This window comes from Pipistrellus kuhlii, unplaced genomic scaffold, assembly GCF_014108245.1.
Source record: "Pipistrellus kuhlii isolate mPipKuh1 unplaced genomic scaffold, mPipKuh1.p scaffold_m20_p_9, whole genome shotgun sequence".
In the NCBI taxonomy this organism is placed as follows: domain Eukaryota; kingdom Metazoa; phylum Chordata; class Mammalia; order Chiroptera; family Vespertilionidae; genus Pipistrellus; species Pipistrellus kuhlii.
Genome location: NW_023425595.1, coordinates 11,654,398 through 11,678,451, shown reverse-complemented (window position 1 = coordinate 11,678,451; position 24,054 = coordinate 11,654,398). Strand labels below are relative to the sequence as shown.

The 24,054-nt window shown below is 46.2% G+C and overlaps 4 protein-coding genes across 8 annotated transcripts; 2 read left to right on the top strand and 2 right to left on the bottom strand.

Moving 5' to 3' along the window:
- Positions 1-128: 128 nt before the first annotated feature.
- Positions 129-8,420, top strand: BTBD18 (BTB domain containing 18). The gene is made up of 2 exons (XM_036426629.2): positions 129-252; positions 6,189-8,420. The coding sequence occupies exons 1-2, from the start codon at positions 129-131 to the stop codon at positions 8,201-8,203; spliced, it is 2,139 nt and encodes a 712-aa protein (XP_036282522.1). The 3' UTR covers positions 8,204-8,420.
- A 334-nt stretch (positions 8,421-8,754) lies between these two features.
- SELENOH (selenoprotein H) lies at positions 8,755-10,831 on the bottom strand. 2 transcript variants are annotated; one of them, XM_045577581.1, is made up of 4 exons: positions 10,452-10,831; positions 10,221-10,366; positions 10,002-10,132; positions 8,755-8,919 (listed from the first exon to the last, which is right to left on the bottom strand). In XM_045577581.1, the coding sequence occupies exons 1-3, from the start codon at positions 10,571-10,573 to the stop codon at positions 10,032-10,034; spliced, it is 369 nt and encodes a 122-aa protein (XP_045433537.1). In that variant the 5' UTR covers positions 10,574-10,831; the 3' UTR covers positions 8,755-8,919; positions 10,002-10,031. The 2 variants fall into 2 exon arrangements, with proteins under 2 accessions (XP_045433537.1, XP_036282529.1); XM_036426636.2 differs by having other exon boundaries at positions 9,998-10,132; positions 10,452-10,821.
- A 318-nt stretch (positions 10,832-11,149) lies between these two features.
- Positions 11,150-18,406, bottom strand: TMX2 (thioredoxin related transmembrane protein 2). Of its 4 annotated transcripts, none has more exons than XM_036426630.2 (9): positions 18,285-18,406; positions 17,840-18,175; positions 14,190-14,250; positions 13,832-13,945; positions 13,505-13,581; positions 13,159-13,265; positions 12,929-12,994; positions 12,707-12,857; positions 11,150-11,943 (listed from the first exon to the last, which is right to left on the bottom strand). In XM_036426630.2, the coding sequence occupies exons 1-9, from the start codon at positions 18,330-18,332 to the stop codon at positions 11,797-11,799; spliced, it is 1,107 nt and encodes a 368-aa protein (XP_036282523.1). In that variant the 5' UTR covers positions 18,333-18,406; the 3' UTR covers positions 11,150-11,796. The 4 variants fall into 4 exon arrangements, with proteins under 4 accessions (XP_036282523.1, XP_036282524.1, XP_045433536.1 ...); XM_036426631.2 differs by having other exon boundaries at positions 12,707-12,836; XM_045577580.1 differs by having other exon boundaries at positions 17,840-18,178; positions 18,280-18,401.
- Positions 18,350-23,887, top strand: MED19 (mediator complex subunit 19). The gene is made up of 5 exons (XM_036426635.2): positions 18,350-18,656; positions 22,373-22,629; positions 22,793-22,889; positions 23,202-23,296; positions 23,490-23,887. Exons 1-5 carry the CDS (start codon positions 18,350-18,352, stop codon positions 23,556-23,558), a joined length of 825 nt encoding a protein of 274 aa, XP_036282528.1. The 3' UTR covers positions 23,559-23,887.
- Positions 23,888-24,054: the final 167 nt, after the last annotated feature.

Here is a 24,054-nt window from a genome sequence, read left to right as displayed (position 1 = left end):
GGTCCTCAACTTTCAAATTTTCCTGCCATTTCAAAGACAGAAAAAGGTATAAGCATAGTTCTGAAATGTATGTTCTTTTATCCACAGGAATCTGATCTGTGAAAACCTAGGTTTATTAATAGACCAACATGTGTTCTCCTGCCAGTCCCAAAATCATATACAGAAATTCCCGGTTCCTCCGGTTGGCTTTTCTGCAGCTGTATCACCAGCAACAGAGGGGGGTATTCTGTGATGTCCTTCTGCAGGCAGAAGGTAAGAGACTGCAGCAGGTCCTCAGATAACATTGTTTTGTTCAATGTTGCTTCATTACAACATTAATAAAAAAATAAAATTGATTCCCAGCTAGGCCACTGTGTGGATTTTGCACTTTCTCCCCATGCCCCGTTGCTAGTTTCCTCCCACATCCCAAAGATGTGCATGTTAGGTGAATTAGCATGTCTGAGTTGTCCCAGTCTGAGTGGGTATAAGAGTATGTTTGTGAGTGCACCCTATAAGGGAAGGGTGTTTATCCAGGGTTGATTCCTGCCTTGAGCTGCCTTATAGGCTTTGGCCACATACAACCCTAAAGTAGAATAAGCAGGTTCGAAAATAGTTATCTGACTTGCTTTTACTAATCATTAGAGGCCCGGTGCACAAAATTCATACATTGTGGGAGGGGTCCCTCAGCCTGGCCTGCAGTGACGCAAGTGTTCTGTGCCCGCTGCCCAGAGGCCCTCCGCTGCTGGGGTAGAACGCTTGCCATGGTGTCAAAGCAAGCATTCCGCCAGGCTGCTCACACTGCCCACTGTCAGCGGCTGCCCCTCAGGACTGGGAGACTCCAGCAAAGCTAAGACAACTGGGTGCCGCCATCTTTGGCAGAGTGATGGTCAATTTGCATATTCCCTCTTTATTAGATAGGATTCTTTTTTTTTTTAATTTATTGATTTTTTACAGAGAGGAAGGGAGAGAGATAGTTAGAAACATCAATGAGAGTCATCGATCAGCCACCTCCTGCACACCCCCTATTGGGGGTGTGCCCGCAACCAAGGTACATGCCCCCGACCGGAATCAAACCTGGGACTCTTCAGTCCACAGGCCAACGCTCCATCCACTGAGCCTAACCGGTTTCAGCTAGATAGGATTCTTAACCGTACAAATACCTCACATTTATTGCAATGTTTAATATTGTGTTTTGGTTCTTTATTTAATAGTTTGGTGACATTTTTGTGACCAAAAATATGCTATAGAAACTTAACTCTTGTTTACATAATTAGCCTATGGTAAAATTTCTTTATAGTCATTTTGCTTAAAGTTCCAGTTTCTAAAAACCTATCAGTGACATTGGGAACTTATTGTAGTGAGGACTCAATTGAAAACTCACCATAGAATAAGATAAAAAGACTTTAGAACCAGGAAGAGGACAAAACCAGGGGGGAAAAAAAAGTGTTCTTGCCTTTGAGCACTGTAAGTTATTTGTTAAAGAGCTGTTTGTGCCTAAACCAGTTTGGCTCAGTGGATAGAGCATCAGCCTGCGGACTGAAGGGTCCTGGGTTCGATTCCGGTTGAGGGCATGTACCTTGGTTGCTGGCACATCCCCAGTGGGGAATGTGCAGGAGGCAGCTGGTCAATGTTTCTCTCTCATCAATGTTTCTACCTCTCTATCCCTCTCCCTTCCTCTCTGTAAAAAAATCAATAATATATATATATATATATATATATATATATATATATATATATATATAAACTTTGGAGAAAAAAAAAAGCTGTTTGTTTTCTAGGACAGTTATATTTGCAAGTGTGAAAATCAGACTATGCACTTTTTCTGTTAAAAAATGAAATTAACCCCACCCAGTTTGAGTGGATAGAGCATCAGCCTGCAGATCAAAGGGTCCCGGGTTCAATTCTGGTCAAGGGCATATACCTCAGTTGCAGGGTCCTCCCTGGCCCATGTGTAGGAGGCAACCAATCAATGTGTTTCTCTTTCCTTCCCTCCACTCTCTCCGAAAGATCAATGGAAGAATATCCTCAGGTGAGGATTAACCAAAATATAATTGTAAAGTTTCTTTAAGTCTAGAAATTCTATAAAACTTGGATAATATAATGGGATGGTTGTGAGTATTGAGTTAACATATGTAAAGCACTCAGAAAAATGCTTTTAATATATTAGGTGATGCTATTACATAGTTGTTTTTTTTATTCTTGTCTTCAAATTTATGGTTTTTATTGTTGTTTGACCTAAAATACAGATGTGGGCAAAAGTAGGTTTACAGTTGTCATACAGAAAAACATATAACACAAGAATCTATATATAGAAAAACCTAAATGAGTTATGACCAAATGACTGGAACCAGTCACTACGATGTGCGCTGACCATCAGGGGGCAATGCAGGAGCTGCCCCCTGGTGGTCAGTGCATTCCCACAGGGGGAGCGCCATTCAGCCAGAAGCTAGGCTCACAGCTGGTGAGAGCAGCTGCAGCAGCGGGAGCCTCTCCCTCCTCCGCGTCAGTGCTTCTGAGCAGCAAGCAGCAGGGGCAGGCGCAGCAGGCCAGGATGAGTGTGAGTAGTGCAGCACCCAGCCCTGGCTTGGGCTCCTCCCTGGCCACCTGCCACTTGGCGCATTGCTATATCCCTCAGGGGATGCCCAACTGTGGGCTTAGGCTTGATCCCCGTAGGCCAAACTGGTCTGTGGAGATTAGGCCTAAACCGGCAGTCGGACATCCTCCAAGGGGTCCTGGATTGAAAAAGGGCACAGGCCAGGATAAGGGTCCCCTATCTTCCCCCCCTCCCCCCCGCCACGCCATCCCCTGTGCACAAATCCATGCACCAGCCCTCTAGTAAATAATATAAAACTAAGCTGTGTGCCGAGACTGGTTTGGCTCAGTGAATAGTGTTGGCCTGCGGACTAGGGGGTCCTGGGTTCAGTTCCAGTCGAGGGCATGTGCATTGGTTGTGGGCACATCCCCGGTGGGGGGGGGGGGGGATGTGTGTGCAGGAGGCAGCTGGCCAATGTTTCTCTCTCATCGATGTTTCTGGCTATCTGTCCCTCTCCCTTCCTCTTAATAAAGTATATTTTAAAAAAAAACCAAAAACCTAAGCTGTGTTTGGCATACTCACAATTATAAACCAGCTTTTGGTCACCCCTGTATATATACCTTATTTCTACCTCTTCCCTTTATATTTGATATGTTAAATCAACATGAGATTGAGCCTGGGAAAGGCCCAATACTGGGAGTCAGTTTACATTCTAGCTTTTTATTTAGTAACTGAGAAATGGGCAAGTAACTTCATTTCTCTGGAGCTCAGTTTCATTTATAGAAAGGGATTTTGACAACAGTATTGTATAGCACTCTACAGTTTAAATAGTATATATTCTACAGTATATGTCTCTTAAAACAGCCTGTGAAATAAATAATGTTATATATAAGATAAACGAACTGAGGCCCAGAGAATTAAGTGACTTGCCTGTTCGTTCTCTTAGTAAGTGCAGAGTTGGCTTTCATTCCTTAATTCAGAATAAACAAAACAAGTATTAGCTATTGTATGCTAGTGCACTATACTAGTATGGGCACACAGTATATGTAAAGATAAGTCCTTCCTTGAAAGGAAATCACTTTATAAACAGTGTATTCAGATAGGAGCGGGAGGGACAGGCATTCTCATGGGAGTGAGGGTAACTGTGTAGTATGATAACAAATTGGGGTAACTATTGGCTGATTTTTAAAAAATATCTTTTATTGATTTTTTTATAGAGAGGAAGGGAAAGAGATAGCTAGAAACATCTATGAGAGAGAGACATTGACCAGCTGCCTCCTGCACACCCCACACCAGAGATGTACCCACAACCAAGGAACATGCCCTTGACCGGAATCGAACCTGGGACCTCTCAGTCCGCAGGCGGATGCTCTACCACATGTGTCAAACACAAGGCCCTCGGGCCAAATCCGTCCCACCAGGCCTTGCAATGTGGCCCGCACCGCGCTGTCATCACTGCACTCCGCTGCGTTTCCATCACAATGACAGTTTATGACTGTTCAGTAAACCACTTGGCCCGCGATTTAGGCTGGATTTTAGATTTTGGCCCCTTCTCTGATTGAGTTCGACACCCCTATGTCAAACCGGTTACGGCTAGAAGCATCTTTTACAGGCTTGAGGAGTTTGGGGAATGGGGATTAGGGAGATTTTCTTGGTGAAGTAACCCCCTACAGTGAGGTCTGAAGAGCAAACAGAAGTAGGAAGAAGTAAGGAAAGGTTTTCCCCAGGCAAAGAGAACAGAATATACAGAGAATTAGAGATGTGACCAGTGATTTGTGAGTGGCTCCTTACGGCTAGAGTGCAGACTACAGGAAGTGACCAGAAATATTACTAGAGAAATTAGCAACAGCCATGTGAGGTCTGAAGTGTTATACAAAGGAAGTAGATCTTGTCCTCAGAACATTGGGAATTGTATTTATAGGTTTTAAGGTCATGATCAGATACCTACTTTTAGAAACAGCACTCAAGCTACATTAAGAATTATTTGATTACTCATGGGCCCAGATAGAAGGCTGTTTTGTAATCCAGAAGAGAGAGGATAGTGGCCTGAACTAAGATATAGAGAGAAAAAAATTTTTTTAAAGATTATTTTTTAATATATTTTATTGATTTTTGTACAGAGAGGAAGGGAGAGAGATAGAGTTAGAAACATCGATGAGAGAGAGTCATCGATCAGCTGCCTCTTGCACACCCCCTACTGGTGATATGCCCGCAACCAAGGTACATGCCCTTGACCGGAATCAAACCCGGGACCTTTCAGTCCCCAAGCCGATGCTATATCCATTGAGCCAAACCGGTTTCGGCTAGAGAAAATTTTTAAGACTTCTTACACTTGAGTATAAATTCTGTAACCAGCCACACTCCCTAAATCCCAGTACAAATCTTTTGTTTGCCACTTACTAACCATATAATTGTAGGCACATATTTAAATATGCCAAAATTTATTCATCTATATTAACAAAGCTACTTCATAGGGGTCTGATGAAGACTAAATGAATACTGATAAAACTCTTAGAATAATACTTGTCAAATAATGACTAAAAAATGACTTGCTTTTAAAAAAATTAATGCTTAGCCCTAATCGGTGTGGTTCAGTTGTTAGAGCATTGACCTGCAGACTGAAGGGTCCCAGGTTCAATTCCGATCAAGGGCACATGCCCCGTTGCAGACTCAATCCCCAGTAAGGGGCATGTAAGAAGCAGGCAATCAACGATTTTCATCATTGACGTTTCTCTCCCTCTCCCTTGCTGTCTGAAATCAATAAATATATATATATATATATTTTAAATATATTTTATTTTGTACAGAGAGGAAGGGAGAGAGATAGAGTTAGAAACATCAATGAGAGTCATCGATCAGCTGCCTCTTGCACACCCCCTACTGGGAATATGCCCGCAACCAAGGTACATGCCCTTGACCGGAATCGAACCCTAGATCCTTCAGTCCCCAAGCCGACGCTCTATCCATTGAGCCAAACTGGTTTCGGCAATAAAAATATATTTTTAAAAAATGTTTAATTAAATGCAGTAGGTAAGAGAGAACAATCAAAGATAACTTCAAGTGCTCAGATTGAACAACTGGGTGAATGTGATACTTTATTTTGAAATAAACACTTTTGGTGGAAGTGCCCATAAAGTGAGAAGGTGGTTCAGCACAGACCACTGCCTATTAAGCAGTAGAAAGAGCTCAGGAGAGAACTGAGCTCTGAGTGTACATATCCAAAGGTCATGCCCTTTCTATTAGACCACAAGCAGCTTCTATAACTTTTTTACATTCGTGTGTGTCACAAAAATTTATTTAGCAGGTATTAGATCCTACTCTGTCAAACATTGGGTATACTGCAGTAAGACAGTCGGTCCTTACTTTTAGTGAAGGGGGACGATACAGATTGCTAAGTGCTATGTTAGCTGCAGAATACCTGTGTTCAGGAACACCAAACCCAGATATGGGATAGAGTGGGGGAAGGCTTTTTGAAAAAAGTAATATCCAAACTAGATTTTTAGTTAGCTAGGTAATAGCTCAAGGTTCCAGGAAGGCAAAAGGGACATATTTTTCCTTCTACTTGAACTTCGATGGAGGGAAATTGAGAGGAGCAACTCATTTCAGTAGTATCTGTGCTTAGCTCATGAACATGCCAGCCTGCATGAGATAACCAAGTGTTTGGGTTTCCCTCCAGGTGAGGTAGTCCCAGCCCATTGCTGTATCCTGTCCGCCTGCAGCCCCTTCTTCACAAAGCGCCTGGAGCAGGAGAGGCCAGCTCAGGGTTGTAAGGTGGTGCTGGAGCTGGGGGGCCTGAAGATCACGACACTTAGGAAGCTGGTGGACTTCCTGTATACCTCAGAAATGGAAGTATCTCTGGAAGAAGCCCAAGATGTGCTTTCTGCTGCCCGTCAGCTCCGCATCTCTGAGCTAGAATCCCTTCAGCTAGAGGGTGGGAAGTTAGTAAAGGCCCCTCAGGGCCGAAGACTGAACAGGGAGTGCTTACAACCTCCAAGTGCTGCACCAATCTCTGCCAGGGTGGTGGCATCCAGCCACTGCCCTACTCCACTGCCTGTTACCCAGACTCCTTGTCCTCTTGGGACAGTGAGATTGAAGTTGTCAGGGAAGGACGAGAGGCCCCAGGACAAGAGCAACCGACAGAATGCAGGGAACTTATCTGGCACTCTTTTGCTCAAGAGGAAGGTCAGAGCCTGCCCAGCTCCGGAGGAAGCAAGCTCTTTGCCATCAAGCCATAGTCAGGGACCTAAAGAAAACAAGAGTGACCCTGCCCTTGGTCCTACAGAGCTTTCCCCACCCAGCTTGTACCCCTCTGTGGATAAGCGACTCTTGCCCAGAAAGATCAGACTGAGTCGTTCAAAGCTGTCACCCGATGTCTATATATCCAAGCCTTCCAGCATTTTAAGTGGATCCAGTTCAGTGCCAGCTACCCCTGGCCGGCGTCTTTGGCGACAAAAGAGTAGAAATAAAGAAGTGCTAGAGGACAAGGATACACCAGGGAGAGCCAGTCCTCTACAAAGCACCTCAAGCCCATCTGGTCTTGGAAAGATGGGTGGGAGTAAGAAATGGAGCCCTGAAGTCAGGGCACCTAACTTAGACTCTGCAGAAGAGGGGCAGGTTGGGAGAGTGAAGCTTAGGAAGACTGTTAATGGGACCTGCTGGGAGGTGGTACAAGAACCTCCCCTCAAAACCTCTACAGAGAGCCCTCATGTCCCAGAACCTGGAGACTCAAAAGAGCCTCCAGGAATTCAGCCATCCTCAATCAACCAGCTAGAAATGTCATCAACTAGAATAGACCTGTGTCAGGACTCCCCTGTGTCCTGTAAGCTACAAGACATTCTGCTCTCTGCTAGCCACTCCCCAGACCACCAAGTGGTGAAGTCCGAGTTTGGATCCAGTCCAGAGCTGGGAGGGAAGAAACCCGGTTTTGATATTGACTGCACAGAGTCATATGCATTTGACACGACTCTGCTAGAGCAGCCCTGTGAAGCCGAGGAGTACCGAATCACAAGTGTTGCTGCCACTAGTGAGCTGGAGGAGATCCTGGACTTCATGCTATGTGGCTCAGACATTGAGCATCCTACAGTGTCTCTGGAGAGTCCTGAGGCTGAGGGCTGCAGGACCCCTAGTTATCACTTGACAGAAACAGGAAAGAACTGGATGGAAGGGGAAGAATGGTATTTACCAGACATGGAACTCTGGCCCAGAGAGCTAACTGGATTAGAGAAGGAACCTATTGGTGAGAACAAAGAGACAATTGAATCCTTTAGCCCCCTTGTCATGCCCTCTAAGATTAGTGAAGGGGAGGTGCTTTCTGCAGGACACTCCTGGACTCAAGACCAAGAAATTACCAGTTCCAAGCCACTGGATGGTCAGAGGGACAAACTTCTCCACATTGACTCCCTTGACCTTCCCCAAAGGTCCTATGGGGACCTCTTACCTCCCTGTTCTAACTGGGTAGAGACAGGGCTGGAAGTAACTATGGAAGAGGTGCTATACCCTGCCCTAGAACCAGGCAAGGAGGTACTTAATAGCAACTCTGAGCTGTTAGACTCACCTTGTGGCAGCCCTGAAGAGGAAGAGATTGATGTGGTAGACTGGACACCAGAGGGGAAGCTAGTACTTACCAGTATTCCCTCCGTATGGCCAGACCCTTCCTCAGAGTCAGAAACAGAGGTAGATATACTAACCTAGTGGATAAGGAAGGCAGTTTAGGGGCCCTGGGAGGATGGGAAATGTTGGCTAAAGTGGTATTGGCAGAGAGGCTAGCACATGTCTGCCCTCTTAGCACAAAAGGCAGGCATTCCCCTTGCTCTCCTTAGCCTATGCTCTCCCCTCCCCAGGTTTTGGGAGCTGGGCAGAAATTTAGTACCATGGGTAGAAAATTATGAACTTGAACCTTCTTCGTTCCTTATAACCTACTTTAAAGTGACAAATAAGTAGAATAGTAAACTATGAGGTCTCCAACTCTAGTGTTTCATAGGTAACAGCCAAGGCCAGGTCTCCCAGGATGAGACACAGCGAATTCAGGAAAAATTAAGTACATCCTCTGCAGTAGTTCTGTCAGAGAATATGTTCCAAAAGGTGTGAAGTGGTGCTGGAATTGAACACAGTGTACGGGAGAGGACATTGTCCAGCACCTTATATGTGGGACTTGTTTATGAAACACACAATGGGGACCAATCCCATAAGGCTCGCTTTTATCCCTTACCATATAATTAAGTTTTACTTCATTAGTCAAGTACTTTATTTCAACTTTTATTAAACCAAATCCAAGAACTTTTCAATGTCTTACTAGAGTGTTGCCTCACAACTGAACCATCAATTCTGGAGAAGAAACTATAGCTTCAGGCACATAACTGAAGTTTGGCCATGTCCCGTCATAAATGCTCCAACATCACCAGAAACAGCTGTGAAAACAAGAGGAAGAAAAATGTTAGTAGAGATCTAGCACCCAGTGGTCGGCAAACTGTGGCTCGTGAGCATCGGTTTGCTGCTCTGTAGACTAATGAGTTTGCCGACCACTGCCTTACGGAAAAACACTTAAAAAACATTTTAATAATGTACTAATGTCTTTAACCTGAAGTCAAAACTTCTGGGTAAGGGTAATGCCTTACAAAGTGGTCGGCAAACTTAGTCAACAGAGCAGCAAGTGGCGGCTCTCAAGTTGCAGTTTGCCGACCACTGATCTAGGGAATCATATAGCAGGAGGAAGGCTTGTTCCTCCATCCTTGAACCCAAAGACTCAGGAGAGCTCAAGGACTGCACCCTCCTCCCACATCTCAAGGTTATGAGGCACATACCTATGACATGTGAAAGCACTGTATGAACCACTAGATATGAAAACGACAAATTTAAGAGAATAAGAGTACAGTAATGAAGTGTTACCATATGGGACTATTAATAGAAAGACCCTACTAGGAACAAATAACACAAGAGGGTTGGGTAAGTATGCATGAAGTTACACAGGTTTTTGCCAATAAAAGGGGAAATCACAACCTATACAAATAAACACGTGTCAGTGATTTTAACTCATAAGTGAGGGTACTGGTAGGATTTACAATCCACTTCAAAGATTCGAAACACTCACCACCAGGGGTGTGGAAAATGAGATATTTTACAAAACCGGCCCATACCCTCAGGACAATAAACTGAACCTTCAAAGGACATAAACTGCATTTCTAAAAATCATTTACATTTGTCTTTGAGCTAAGTCTTAGAACTTAGATTGTGAAATAAAACCTGGAATTAATAAAGGGCACACTAGATAGAACATAGCAAAAAAACAAAAATGCTGATTTCAGTTTTTCCTACCAATGTAAAGGGGAAGAGGTATTCCCAATAGAGGAAATACTGAGAACAGTTGAGGGCGGGAGGGGGTGTTTGTGTATGGTAGGTAGCTCCTCTATGAAATTCGGTGTAACAGTTGCTTCGAAAATATCCACACCAAGATCAACCCATCCCTCCCTCGACAGTCGCCCCCATTTCAAACCTCAGCGTGAGGATCTCGGCCCAGGCCTCCCTACGAAAGGTACTTCTTCAGCTTCTCTACGACCTCCTGCGGCTCGGGGAACTTGAGCTTGCGTGGGGGCCCCTTCTTAATCCCAGTCCAGAGCTCCACACCTGGGGGAGGCCGGGAAGAAGCGGCGTTACCACCTCCCCCGCGGTGAGGCCGGCCCTTCCCCTCCTCCAGCCCCTGGTCCCCACTCACTGCTGCCGTCCGGGCGCAGCAGCGTCACCTCGAAGCTGCCCCTGCGGGGCTTGGCGGGGTTCACCTGCACCGGGAGCTCCGAGGCCTCCAGGCGCAGCGCCTGGCTCAGGGCCGCGGCGTTGCGCCCGTACACGCGTCAGCTCGTGCTAGGAGACGAGGAGGGTCAGAGATCAGGGCTCCGGGTGTGCGCCGCCCTCGCCCCCCTTCTCCGCGCCTCCCCGGGGCCCTCACCAATGCTCGATGACGACCGTCGCCTCCTCCACCTCCTTCTGGCCGTCAGCCAGCTTCTCCTGCTTCTCCGCGGCCGAGCCCGCAGCCGCCTCGGCCTTCCGCTTCCTCCCGCGGGAAGCCATGGAACCCGGCCCGGGAACAGGGTGGAGACGCGGCCACGGAGCAGCGGGCAGCCCCTGTGCGAGCTCCAAACCGCAGGCCCAAAGCTCCGCGCCCAGAACAAAACGTCTCCCCCGCAGCGGGAAGCGTGGCGCACGCGGTCCGGGGCGGGACCTCCGGGCACACCCACTCTGCACGCCGGGCCGGGGGAGCACCAGGCCCAACCACCTGCGCCTTATATAAATTTGCTTAGTGAATCCATGAGGCACCGCAGGGGCTGGGACAAGAACTAGGTAGCTCTAAAATCAATCCTGTTTCAGGTTTTTCTTTAAATAGTCATAATGAACTCGGACATTCCCCCCACCCCGCAATTAAAACTTCTTCCCTGGGACCTATCCCGAGGCTAGTCTACAATCTTAACGCGGTGCGACCCCAACTCTGGATTTAAAGAAACTGTTCCTCCCCAACTCTCCCCAATCCTGGGTATCAATGACTGGTATATGGTGAAACTAATGAGAATGGCCTTTGAAGTTAGTAAGAAATTAAGCAATTCCTTTGCAGTAGCCAGGCTTTTTAATACACAGAGGCGCAAACAAAAGGAAATCCCAGTGTCTTTTATTATGGAAAACCATCAACTGGGTGTGGGAGAGTAGGTAGGAAGGTAAGGGAAAACCCCAATCCTGCCCTAGGGCTCTCTTCCAGGCCCCACCCCACAAAGGAAGGCCTTAAACTTCTATTCCCCTTCCTCCCAACCTTCATATTGTGGTTAAAGGTTTGTCCTTGGGACGAGTAACAAAATTAGGTTTATTTTTAATGAAGGCCAAAGACCAAGCCAGGGGGCTTAAAGAAGTAAGGGTCCTTGAGGGAAAATTTTTAGTGCAGACTCTGTACCCTGGCATCTTATGTTAGGGTTCAACCTACTGTAAAAATAAGTCCAGTAAGGAATACTGAAAAACAACATGGTGGAGATGTTGTGAGTGAAGGGCAGCATTCCAAGCTTGGCGAGAAAACACTTCCTCTTCCATTATGTGAGATCTCTCCCTTCCTCCAGTGAAATGTGCCTGTCAATTCCCTGGATGCCTCTTTAAAACCAGAAGCAGCACCCTGCACCACCCAGGCCCAGCCAAACAGGGAAAGCATAAATAAAAGGCGAAGCCTCACTCAGGCAAGGCTGTGGTTACAGAAGGGGCAGGGCTTCAAAGGTGCCTAGGATTGACCAGAAGGAAGCACTAACAAGGCAGGAAACCTATTTGTCCTTCTTGCTTTCCCCATCTGGCACTGCTGTGGAGGTTGAGGCCACAGGCTGCTCCTCTGGAGTATTATCTCCCGTCTTCCATTGCTTCTTGGCCCTCTGATACAGTTCATTCAAGCTGAATTCTCGGATCACATTCTCCTGCACAAAGCAGATGCAGAGGTCAAGGTTGGGGAGGAGAGTTCAGAGTTTGGAAAATAAGAAGTATTTAGGCACAGTTTAGGAAAAGAGGAAGCAAAGCACAGAAATCTACTCTAACCTAAATCTCTTTTACAGGTATCTAAAAGTCAACTTAAGCACCTATTATGTACTATACCAAGAATTATAACTACATCATAATGTAATCTGCAAAACAACACTATGAGCCAAAACCGGTTTGGCTCAGTGGATAGAGCGTCAGCCTTCGGACTGAAAGGTCCCAGGTTCCATTCCGGTCAAGGGCGTGTATATTAGTTGCGGGCAAAGCCCCAGTAGGTGGTGTGCAGGAGGCAGCTGGTCAATGTTTCTCTCTCATCGATGTTTCTAGCTTTCTATCCCTCTCCCTTCCACTCTGTAAAAAATCAATAAAATATATATTTTTTAAAATGCCTATATCTTCTAAAAAAAAAAAAAAAACCACTATGAGCTAGGTATTACTGTCTCCAATTTACTGCTAAGAAACCTAGGGGCTACAGACTATAGATACAGGTCCTTTAAGACTGAATGTTAACTAATAATTCCCCAGTACTTGCAGGAGAAGTATAATATGAATTTGCTGAGTGAATTCATGAATAAGATCTAATAACTAACCCACATTGTGTGTAAGTGGTAGAGCGAGGAATCAAACCCAGGTTGGGCTTCAAAGACCACCTACTGTCCCATATGCTTCTCTAAACCACTTGCCCACTCTTCCCTGTACAGGTACCTCAGAGAAAGTCCAGGAGACAGCTCGTCCTTTCTTATCGATCTGTGGCCGCCGCATGACTTCCTTGCCACCTTGGAACAGGATCAGGGTAGGAAGCTGCTTGGTGAGGGGGGATGTGCTCACTTTGTACCTACAGGGCCCAGAAAGTGCTCTGTAACCGAATCTGTATACGTCACTCAAAGTGATTCCCTGTTTACACCCTCCACTCAGGCCCTTCCATACCGTTTACTAACATCAGTGTAGCGTCCAACATCCACCTTCCCAAAATTGAGCCCTGTACAGTTGTACCTGGGAAGGATATATTATTTAACATAGTGTGAGAAGAAGAATGGATTGAGGGAAGTAGAAATACAGCTATTGGGGGAGATGCCTTTGGTTGCAATGTACAAAAATCAGTGAGAGGGAAAGTACAGCCTCTCAATTCCCATCATCCCCCCCTCTGCACCACTCACTTGAGGGAGAGGTCAGCGTAGATTGGAGCAAATGATTGGCAGTCATTAGACCAATTGGCAAAGAACTCCACAATCCAAGTGACCCTCTTGTCCCGCTCCAGCTCTTCCTGCCACACACAGGGAAGAAACAGTGAGCTGGATCACGCGGGCCCCTGGAAAGGTTCAGAGCTTAGCATCTTAATTCCTCATCAGGGCTTTCCCTCTCTGCTTCCCTTAGTTCCCATGATGAACCAAAAATCCTTGACTTCCATTCTGAAGCACAGTTGCTCCTCCTAGCGAGTAAGGTGCACAACTACAAAATTACCCACAATAGAACCAAGAAATGGGAGGGAGGATGATCACTCACATCAATGGTTTTATCATTGAAGTACTTGATGTACTCAGGGCCCATGTATAGGGGAGGCTTGCATGTCATCAGGAACACTAAACACACAAAGAATATATATGTTGAAGGAAACAGATAAGGCCCTCGGCAAGGATTTCCTTTCAAACCAAATCAGACTTCAAGCACCAAAGAACACACTTTGTGGGCTGATATTCCCTTCCTCTTAAAATAAAGTCTCTGTAGATTTACACCATTTGAGTTATACACGTAATTAGGAACAGATATGGAAGAAGACTATGGAGAAACTGGTTTGAATTGGGTTCCAACCAAGTCTTGTAGTCTCCTTACCTATGCAGAGTGTGATGTAAAGCAGGCCCATGCGAATATCCAGGCGGAAGAAAAGAATTGCATTGGCCACTTTACTGAACATGAAGATGTTGCCTATATGTTGCTCCACAGTGACTGAAACACAAAGATGTCACGGGTCAGGCTAGGCGGCTAGCTCCTATATCCCATTCTTTGTCCCTCTTCCTGAAATACTTTGAAATGGGAGAGGGGGAAAGGGATAAAAGTCCAAGATCAAACTCAGCGTTGGCATGGAACGAGGCACTGGTACAGTAAATAATGCCTTCTCATAACATGAATGAAAACAACTCCGAAGGGCTTAGGCCTACCCTTGGGAGACAGAGAAACAGGCTAAACTTACTGGACCTGCGGTTCTTCATCATCACGATGGCACTGAGAAACATCAGGATCTCTATTTCTCTCTGCAACAGAATCAAAGTGGCAGAAATGCCATCAGCAGAGGTAATTTGGGTGGGTAAAGGAACCAATATGGAACAAAACCCAACAGATATCCAAAGAGGGAACGATAACAATAAATAATTACATTAAGGTGTAGTGGGAAAAACACCAGTCAGAAGATCTAGGTTCAAGTTCTAACCCTGCCACAACCTGACCGGTGCCTTTCCGAGCATAAACTGCTGAGCTTTGGTTTCCTCCGTTGAATAACATGTACCTCAAAATGCTATTGTAAAAATTAAATGATATGAATATAGAACAGTTGTATAAAGTATAACATGGAATAAAAATGTGAGAAATTACAACCAATTCTCTGACCCTGGGAAAATGAAACTTTTCTGGGGAGACTTTCTTGTAATATTACATTCATACAATATATGGTTATTTACTTTATTTGGTTTTGCTTAAGTTAAATTACTCCTCTTCATCTAATATTCACAGTAATAATCATGCACCTTTAATATAATCTGAAACCTGAAGGAGGCATTTCAGAGCTCCTAAAGGCCCTTTTCAGTGTCAATGATGGTTCTCTCTCCCTTTTCCTCTCTGAAATCAATTAAAAAAAAAAAGCCCTAACTGGTTTGGCTCAGTCAATAGAGTCTTGGCCTACGGACCAAAGGGTCCCAGGTTCAATTCTGGTCAAGGGCATGCACTAATATCTGGGTTGCAGGCTCCTCCCTGGCCTGGGCCCTGGTTAGAGCTCATGCAGGAGGCAACCAATTATGTGTTTTTCTCACATCGATATTTGTCTTTCCATCTCTCTTCCACTCTCCTTGGAAACCAATGGAAAAATGTCCTCGGAGGAGAATTAAAAAAGAAAGAAAAGAAATTGGTTAGAATTGAGACTTAAAATTGTAGAAGGATGGATTTAAAAAGGGAACTGTGGTCAATCAGGAGACCAACGATTAGGATTAACAGAAATATTCTGGCTCTATAGCAAAGACTAGCTATGTATACTCTGATACTAGCTATGTACACTCTGATTATTTCCTTTTCTTCCTGGACAAACTGTAGCTAGACTCTCTGTCTCCTTACATCTAGGGAGAACTGTGTGACGAGCACTCCTGAATAGAATGTGAATGGAAGTGATGTGTCACTGTTGCACAAAGGCAGTAAGAAAGGGTGTGTCATTGCATTCCAGGTCTCTCTCTTCATCTGCTGGCTGGCTGAAGCTGGGATGAGACTGGATTCCAGACTAACTATATGAAGCAGACCTCTTCTCCCCCCACTCCCCTCAACTTCACACCCCACCCCACCCCACCCCCCGCCCATTTATTTTTAATTGAATTTTTTACAGAGAGGAAGGGAGAGGGATAGAGTTAGACACATAGATGAGAAACATTGATCAGCTGCCTTCTACACACCCCTTACTGGGGATGTGCACGCAAACAAGGTACATGCCCTTGATTGGAACCAAACCTGGGACCCTTCAGTCTGCAGACGGATGCTATCCACTGAGCCAAACTGGTTAGGGCAGCAGAGCCCTTTTGATTGATTGTTCTGCTTGTTTGCTCATTGTTTTTAATTTTTTTTTATTATGGACATTTTCAAACATGCACATAAGTTGAGAGGATACTGAATGATAGCAGAATATGACACCCCAAAATTTGCCACTTTGGCTGAAGGATTTTTTTGAAGGCAATTGAGAACAACTAAATACCAAAAAAAGCCCCAAGCTATTTGTCTAAAAACAAGATATAAAGTTTCTAACCCACTCTATCAGGAAGGGCAACAGCTAATCAAGGGAGATAACCTTAATCCCTATCAGCCTGAAGACAGCACCAGTGGAGTTTATATAATACTAGAGGCCCAGTGCACGAAGTTCGTGCACCTGGGGGGAGGGGGGGTTGTCCCTCAGCCCAGCTTGCACCCTCTCTAATCTGGGACCCCTCAAGAGATGTCCAACTGCCCATTTAGGCCTCATCCCATGGGGCAGTTGGACATCCCTCTCACAATCCAGGACTCCTGGCTCCCAACTGCTTGCCTGCCCACCTGCCTGCCTGATTGCCCCTAACGCTTCTGCCTGCTAGCCTAATCACCCCCTAACCACTCCCCTGCCAACCTGATCAACACCTAACTGCTCCCCTGCCAGCCTGGTCACCTCTAACTGCCCTCCCCTGCCAGCCTGGTCACCCCTAACTGGCCTCCCATGCAGGCCTGGTCACCCCCAACTCCCCTCCCCTGCAGGCCTGTTCCCTCCCAACTGCCCTCCCCTGTTGGTCTGATCGCCCACAACTGTCCTCCCCTACCGGCCATCTTGTGTGTTGGAGTAACAGTCAATTTGCCTATTATTCTTTTATTAGATAAGATACTAGCCTTTATATACCATTAGTTTATCTTCCTAGTCACCTTTGGAAGTCTAAAATTTCTGACTCGTCATTTCTCCATAATTTTACTGTTCTTTGTTAAAGATACTATAAGTCAGAGTTTTAAGCCACCTCTTTAGTAAAATCTTTACTAATATCATTATATTTTTCAGTCCCATTTTGGTGAAAGTGGTACAGGATATCAGATAAAAATAGGATCTTTTGGAGTAACATGGCTAAACTTTAGCTAATTAATAGTATGGTCTGGGAAAGGACGGGGGAAATATTAAAGAGTAAACAAGGGATGGAGGATAAAAGTAAGGGAGTGGGCTCTGGTAAAGGTCAAGACTCATTTTTGGAAAAAAGATCAAAACTCAGGATAGCCCTCCTTTCTCAGAAACAGACGCTGCTATTACAGCAGAGGGCACAGAGCTTCCTCAACTGATTTGTCTGGGTGCTCTCTGCACCCCCACTCGGAAAGTATACAGCACGAGGCTTGGGATCATTTATGATGTATTTGTTACAATTTCAATTGGTGTAACAATTTTATTACTCATTTTTGCATCCTCCGAATGCAGCATAGTTCCAAGCATAGTGTATTAAGAAGCGGATGAAGCCTGACTGGTTTGGGGCAGTGGATAGAGCGTCAGCCTGCGGACTGAGGGGTCCCGGGTTGGATTCCAGTCAAGGGCATTTACCTTGGTTGCGGGCACATCCCCAGTGTGCAGGAGGCAGCTGATGGATGTTTCTCTCTCGTCGATGTTTCTAACTCTTTATCCCTCTCCCTTCCTTTCTGTAAAAAAAAAAAAAATCAATAAAATTATTATTTTAATTTTTTAAAAATAAGTGGATGGTGTGTAGGAAATATGGCCAGGAGCATGGTTTCAAGTCCTACTTGTGTGACCTTGGACAAGCCGCCTAATCACGCGGAGATCAACTTCTCCACCAATAAAACGGGAACACTACTACTGGCTTATCTCAAAGACTCCTTGAGAGGCTTCACCCACGAGCAGCACTGTTAATGACTGTGCACACGAACGTGGAGTTTGGGTATGGCTGTGGTGCAGGCTAGCCCTTTTGACCATCTTCATTAAACAAGAAGAGATTTAGACTCGATTACGGTCCAGGCTCTATACTTCAATGGTGAGTCCGCTACCGGCTCGGCATTTCGGGTCCCCAGGATGCAACCACGGAGAAAGGGACCGTCAAGTTCGCGGGGTCCTTCCTAACGAAGGCGGGGGTCGCTCACCCAGTCAAAGTCACACGGGTTGCCGTCTTCGCGCTGCGTGGGGAGAGTGTGACAGAGCGGGGGCAGCTTCCTCACGAGTAGGAAGGCCGCGGAGAGCAGGGCTGAAAGAAGGTAGTAAGGTCGGGCCAGCCATCGTGAAAGGCGCGGCACCGAATACACCAATGCAATCAGAGGTGCCAGGACCGCCATCTTCTCGGCAGGCGGCACTGGCCGCTCTCGGGCGTCGCTAGGCCTGGCCCCGCCTCTCCCACCATTGAGACTTCCAGTGGGCCGAGACTTGGAAGCACCGCCTCCAGAACCAAAAGCAGATTTCTGATTGGACGCTACGGTAGGGACGCCCTAAAAAAAGGCATATGATAGCTTATTGGTCAATCTAGCTGTCGCTTTTCCACTTAAGTCATTTTATTGGATATAGGTGAGCTAGTACTTCCGGTACGTACTCTTCAAGCGACGGAAGTAGCTGCCGGAACAAGGGAGGCAGGTCCCGAGGCATCCAATGATAAGTGGCTCATGGAGGAAGAGGGCGGTACGCCGGGGAAGGATTGTCCAATGAAAAGCACTAGCGCCGGACAGCAGGATAGCGCCGGGGCAGAAGGAAAGATGGAGAATTTCACGGCGCTGTTCGGAGCTCAGGCTGACCCACCTCCACCGCCAACCGCACTCGGCTTCGGACCAGGGAAGCCTCCACCCCCGCCTCCTCCTCCTCCAGGCGGGGGGCCCGGCACGGCTCCGCCCCCCACCGCGGCCACGGCCCCTCCTGGTGCCGACAAATCAGCAGCTGGTTGCGGTCCTTTCTACCTAATGCGGGAACTGCCAGGTGAGTGCCAGGCCTGGCCAAAATCAGCCAATCAGATCATAACGAGGGGGTGATGAGCGTGATTCTTAGCCGGCTAGCGGAGGTGCAAGGTAACCTGGGCAACTGTTACCAGAACCCAGGAGCCCTAAATTGAAAGGCGTCTGTGTAACAAGTTTGAGGAGATGGAAATCAAGAGTCATTTTGGACATGTTAAGTAAGGCTCCAAAATGGCTTTTAGTTCATCCCAAATTCTGCTTTTAGTTCATCCCATCAAGAGTGGAGGGAAATAATAATGGGTATTGGTACAGTAATTTGTATAGTTCACGACGCAATTATATATGTAACAATATACAGGACAATTGTTACAGGTAGGCATTGTTATCTGCATTTTATAGTTGAAAAAAACTGAAGCATAGAGAGGTTGAAGCATAGAACTTTCCTTCGGTTAGTTGTTGGTTGATGTCTTCCACTGACCTTACCTACTCTGATTTTACCTTTCAGTTGACAGATGTTGAATATATGTTTTGGGCAAATGTTGTGTGTATAGGAAGTAGAGAGGAGGACATATGGTGAGAAGAGGAACAAGATTAATAAGTCTGGTCCTTGTTTTTAAGAAGCTTCTTTTACTTAGAGATGCAAAGTATGTAGTTTAAGGATAGTGACCATATTTCTTGTCAAGGCCAATCTCATTATTTAGTGGTCATGCCTCACATAACTATGTAGTGGTTTTGAAAATATCCAAAATGAGACCAATAATAAGTAGTCACTTGAGCTAGACCTTGATGAATTTATGTTATTGAAGAATATTAGGCAGACTTTTCCTATAATTAGGTCAGTTTTCCTAAAGTGAAACACAATGAGGGGTGTTTTTTGTTTTTCTCAGGAAATGATGGAGACTCATTTGGATGGGTCAGAAATTTTGCATAGGGGACTAATGGTTGACTAGGTCCCAAAGCTAAGTTATAATACAGTGTTTAACCATGAGTGCCAATGGAATTTTTAGGTCTTTTCTGAGGGTTATAGGAAATCATTGAAGATTTTTTAAAACTCAGGCGTACTGCTTCTAAAAATATCTAGAGAATGGGAGGTACCATGTGTAGTTGGTCAGCACATTATCCTCATATGCCAAGGTTCAGTCCTTGGTCAGGGCACATACAAAAATCAACCAAACCTAATATATAAAAATGTCGGCAACAGCCAAACAGAAGCTCCACCAGACACAGGAAGTCAATCTGCTGTCAGGGCTAGGTTGCTGAGGCGACCCAGCATTGACTATCCAGGAGACTGCAGATCAGGCCCGAAGAGAGAGGCAGGGTCTGATCTGCAGCCTCTGTGGCAGCTGTTGATCAGCCACTGCCTCTCTTTCTCTTTGGGCTTTGCTAGCAGCTGCACCTCTGTTTCTCTCCAGGCCTCCACAGGGGCTGCTGATCAGGCCTGGAGATAGGCCCAGAGACACTGACTGGCATAGAAACCAACCAGAACCAAATCTGGGTGAACTGTGAGGAGCCAATGACTGCTTAGGAGGCAGAGCTTGTGGCACTGACTGGCATAGAAATCGACCAGTCAAAACCAAATTTGCAGGCAGGGGAGAGCAGTTGGGGGTGAGATCAGGCCAGCTGGGGAGGGAAGTTGCAGTCTGTCAGGCAGGCAGAGGCAGTTAGGGGCAATCAGGCCGGTAGGGGAGAGCAGTTGGGGGTGAGATCAGGCCAGCAGGAGAGGCCAGTTGGGGGCAAGATCAGGCCGGCAGGGTAGGCAGTTAGGGGCAAGATCAGGCCAGCAGGGTAGGGCAGTTTGGGGTGATCAAGCAGGCAGAGGCAATTGGGGGTTAGATCAGGCCAGCAGGGGAGGGCACTTAGGGGCAATCAGGCAGGCAGGCAAAGGCAGTTAAGGCTGATCAGGCAGGTGAACGGTTAGGAGCCAGCAGTCCAGATTGTGAGAGGGATGTCCGATTGGAGAGGGTGCAAGTTGGGGTGAGGAAACCCCCACCCCCTTGGTGCATGAATTTTGTGCACTGGGCCACTAGTGGATACACAAATAAGTAGAACAGCAAGTATCTTTCTCTGTCTCATCCCCCTCCTTTCTCTCTCTAAAATCAATCAATAAATAAAAAGCCATAGTATCTACATAGAATTGACTAAGTCACAGAGGTGAGGAACATCTGGCCCATGGGCAATTTAAGGTCCAAAAAATCATTTTGTCTAGCTCTGACAAGGCATGAGGGGTGAGTTAACTAAATGTTTGATTAAATATAGCAGGCTAATTTTTAAGTTGATAATTTTGTATGATCCTCGAATGGTGTTATAAATATCTAAAAGGCCCTTGGCAGAAAAAAGGTTCCCCACTCCTGGACTAAGAGGAGATTGGAAGTGCAAGATTAGTTTTCAGGAGAGGAGTTAGGGCTGGGAAGAGAGATTTTAAATCATGTTCATAGAACTGACAAAGTTGGAATGACTCTTAAAGTTCAGAAAAGGCAGTGTCTTCTCACCTGTAAGGAGGAGAGCCAACAAAGAGGGGGGATAAAATCAGAATACTATAGCCAAAACCGGTTTGGCTCAGTGGATAGAGTGTTGGCCTGCGGACTAAAAGGTCCCAGGTTCAATTCTGGTCAAGGGCATGTACCTTTGTTGCAGGCACATCCCCAGTAGGGGGTGTGCAAGAGGCAGCTGATCAATGATTCTCTCTCATCGATGTTTCTAACTCTATCCTCTCTTCCTCTCTGTAAAAAAACCAATAAAATATATATTTTAAATCAGAATACTATAATGGTCAAAGGCAATGCCAAGTTATGAGGAGAGGCACTCTGGCACTGTCTCCTACCATTAACAGTGTGTTTTTATTTTTATTGACTATAGGCCCAATGCACAAAATTGGTACACAGGGGATGAGGGGAGTTTCCCTCAGCCCAGCCTGCACCCTCTCCAATCTGGGATCCCTCTCACAATCCAGGACTGCTGGCTCCCAACTGCTCGCTCGCTTGCCTGCCTGATTGCCCCTAATCACTTCTGCCTGCCAGCCTGATCACCCCCTGCCAGCCTGATTGATGCCAGCCCAATTGCCCCTAACTGCCCTCCCCTGCCATCCTGGTCACACCTAACTGCCCTCCCCTGCAGGCCTGGCCACCCGCAACTGCCCTCCCCTGCAGTCCTGGATCCCCCCTAACTGCCCTCCCCTGCAGGCCTGGCCACCCCCAACTGCCCTCCCCTGCAGGTCTGGATCCCCCCTAACTGCCCTCCCCTGCAGGCCTGGCCACCCCCAACTGCCCTCCTCTGCAGGCTTGATTGTCCCCAACTGCCCTCCCTTGCAGGCCTGGTCCCTTCCAAATCCCTCCCCTGCTGGCCATCTTGTGTCCACTTGGGGACAGCCATCTTGTGTATTGGAGTGCTGGTTAACCTGCATAATACTCTTTTATTAGATAGGATGAGAGTTTTGGGGGGAGGGGGGAGAAACACCAATTTGCTGTTCCACTTTTATATGTATTCATTGGTTGATTCTTATTATGTGCCCTGACCAGAAATTGAACCCACAACCTTGTTATATGGTGATGACAATCCAACCAATTTAACTACTTAGCCAGGGCTGTCTCTTATCAATGGAATGTGATATCTTAAATACATTGAATTTTTTTTTCCCAGTTCAAATGAACACATACTGAAAAGTATAAAGTATTATATAAATGTAAGTATAAATATTATGTGGCTGACTTAAATACATTTTATTATTTTCTCTGCGTTCTCTAGGCAGCACGGAGCTGACAGGCAGTACCAACCTGATCACACACTACAACCTGGAACATGCCTATAATAAATTCTGTGGGAAGAAAGTGAAAGAGAAGCTGAGTAACTTCCTGCCTGACCTACCCGGAATGATTGATCTGCCAGGTTCCCATGATAACAGCAGCCTCCGCTCCCTCATTGAGAAGCCCCCTATTCTTGGTGGCTCTTTCAATCCTATCACAGGAACCATGCTGGCTGGATTCCGCCTCCACACTGGCCCGGTGAGTCCCCTCTTGGGGAGGAAGGAGGCAAATGGGGAGGTCTGAAAGGCATTGAGGTAGTTTTTCTGTCCAAGTCTGTTCCTTCCTAACTTACTGAGCAGAACAATGGCGAGCAGGGGATTTGCTCCCTCCACTCACCCTGACCTTCCTTTGGTTCCTTCAGTTGCCAGAGCAATGTCGTCTGATGCATATTCAGCCTCCCAAGAAGAAGAATAAGCACAAGCACAAACAGAGCCGTACCCAGGATCCTGTCCCCCCAGGTAAGAAGCAGTTCTATTTAAAGCCAGAAAACCTGATGTTCTGAATCGGGTTCACCCATCCTCAGGGTGAAAAAAAAAGTTCTTTACAGAGTCCTGGACTCCCAGATTCTCCTGAAAGAAGAAATTAATGTTCTGGGGTTTTCTGGGCAAGTAGGACCTTGGGACAGGGACCTTAGCAGTGCCTGCATATCCTCTCTGGCCATTTGAACAAAAGCAGTTGCCAATGACTAGAGGTCTTCCTATAATATGCAGAGTTCTAGCAGGAGAGGATTTTGAGCTCTACAGTTGATAGGCACCTAATGTCTCCAACAGAAACGCCATCTGATTCAGATCACAAGAAAAAGAAAAAGAAGAAAGAAGAGGATCCTGAACGGAAAAGGAAGAAGAAAGAGAAGAAGAAAAAGAAGGTAAAATAGGGGCCTGTTGCTGTAGTCCAGTGAGTTTCCCTTATGTCTCACCCCTATACTAGGTAGAGTCCTTAGCTTCAGGTTGGACCAAAATTGAAAACTCAGGGCAGGTTGCTCTGTTTTCCCTTCCACTCCTGGTCAATGCCAAGGCTACTTCCTAGTTGTTCTTGTGCTCCTGCTTTGTCTTCCCCAGAACCGACACAGTCCAGACCACCCAGGTATGGGCAGTTCTCAGGCCAGCAGCAGCAGCAGCCTCCGCTAACAAGACAACTGGACTCTACCAGAATGACTTTCCTGCTGTACTGAACCTGCTGTCAAAAACTGCCTTCCTGGCTCTTGGACACTGCCTTAGGAGCATCTCAGTGGCTGGATCAGAAGCAGACCTACTGTGCTCATAAGAGGAATGCATTATGAGAGAGAAGGGCCATGCTTTTGTAAGGCTCAGCCCAGCTTTCTCATGGACATCACTTCCTCTCCCAGGAAAGCTTTCTTTTCATCTCTTTTGTGCAGTTTGTCTGATTTATATCCTTATCTGATTTGTTAGGGTTTTTCTTAAAAAAAAAAAAAATGCATTTATCAAACTGGCTGAAGTATGGCTGCCTATTAAGAGGTAAGTGCCTTTCTGTAAGAGTCAGAGTTTAAGCAAAGGCATGCTAAGATCTGGGGGGATTTGGGCTTTGTATTATATTATCAGTAGTCAGGGAGCCAACCAAAATGAAATTGGGGAGCATGGTCCAAAGTTAGGAAGAGCTTGTTAA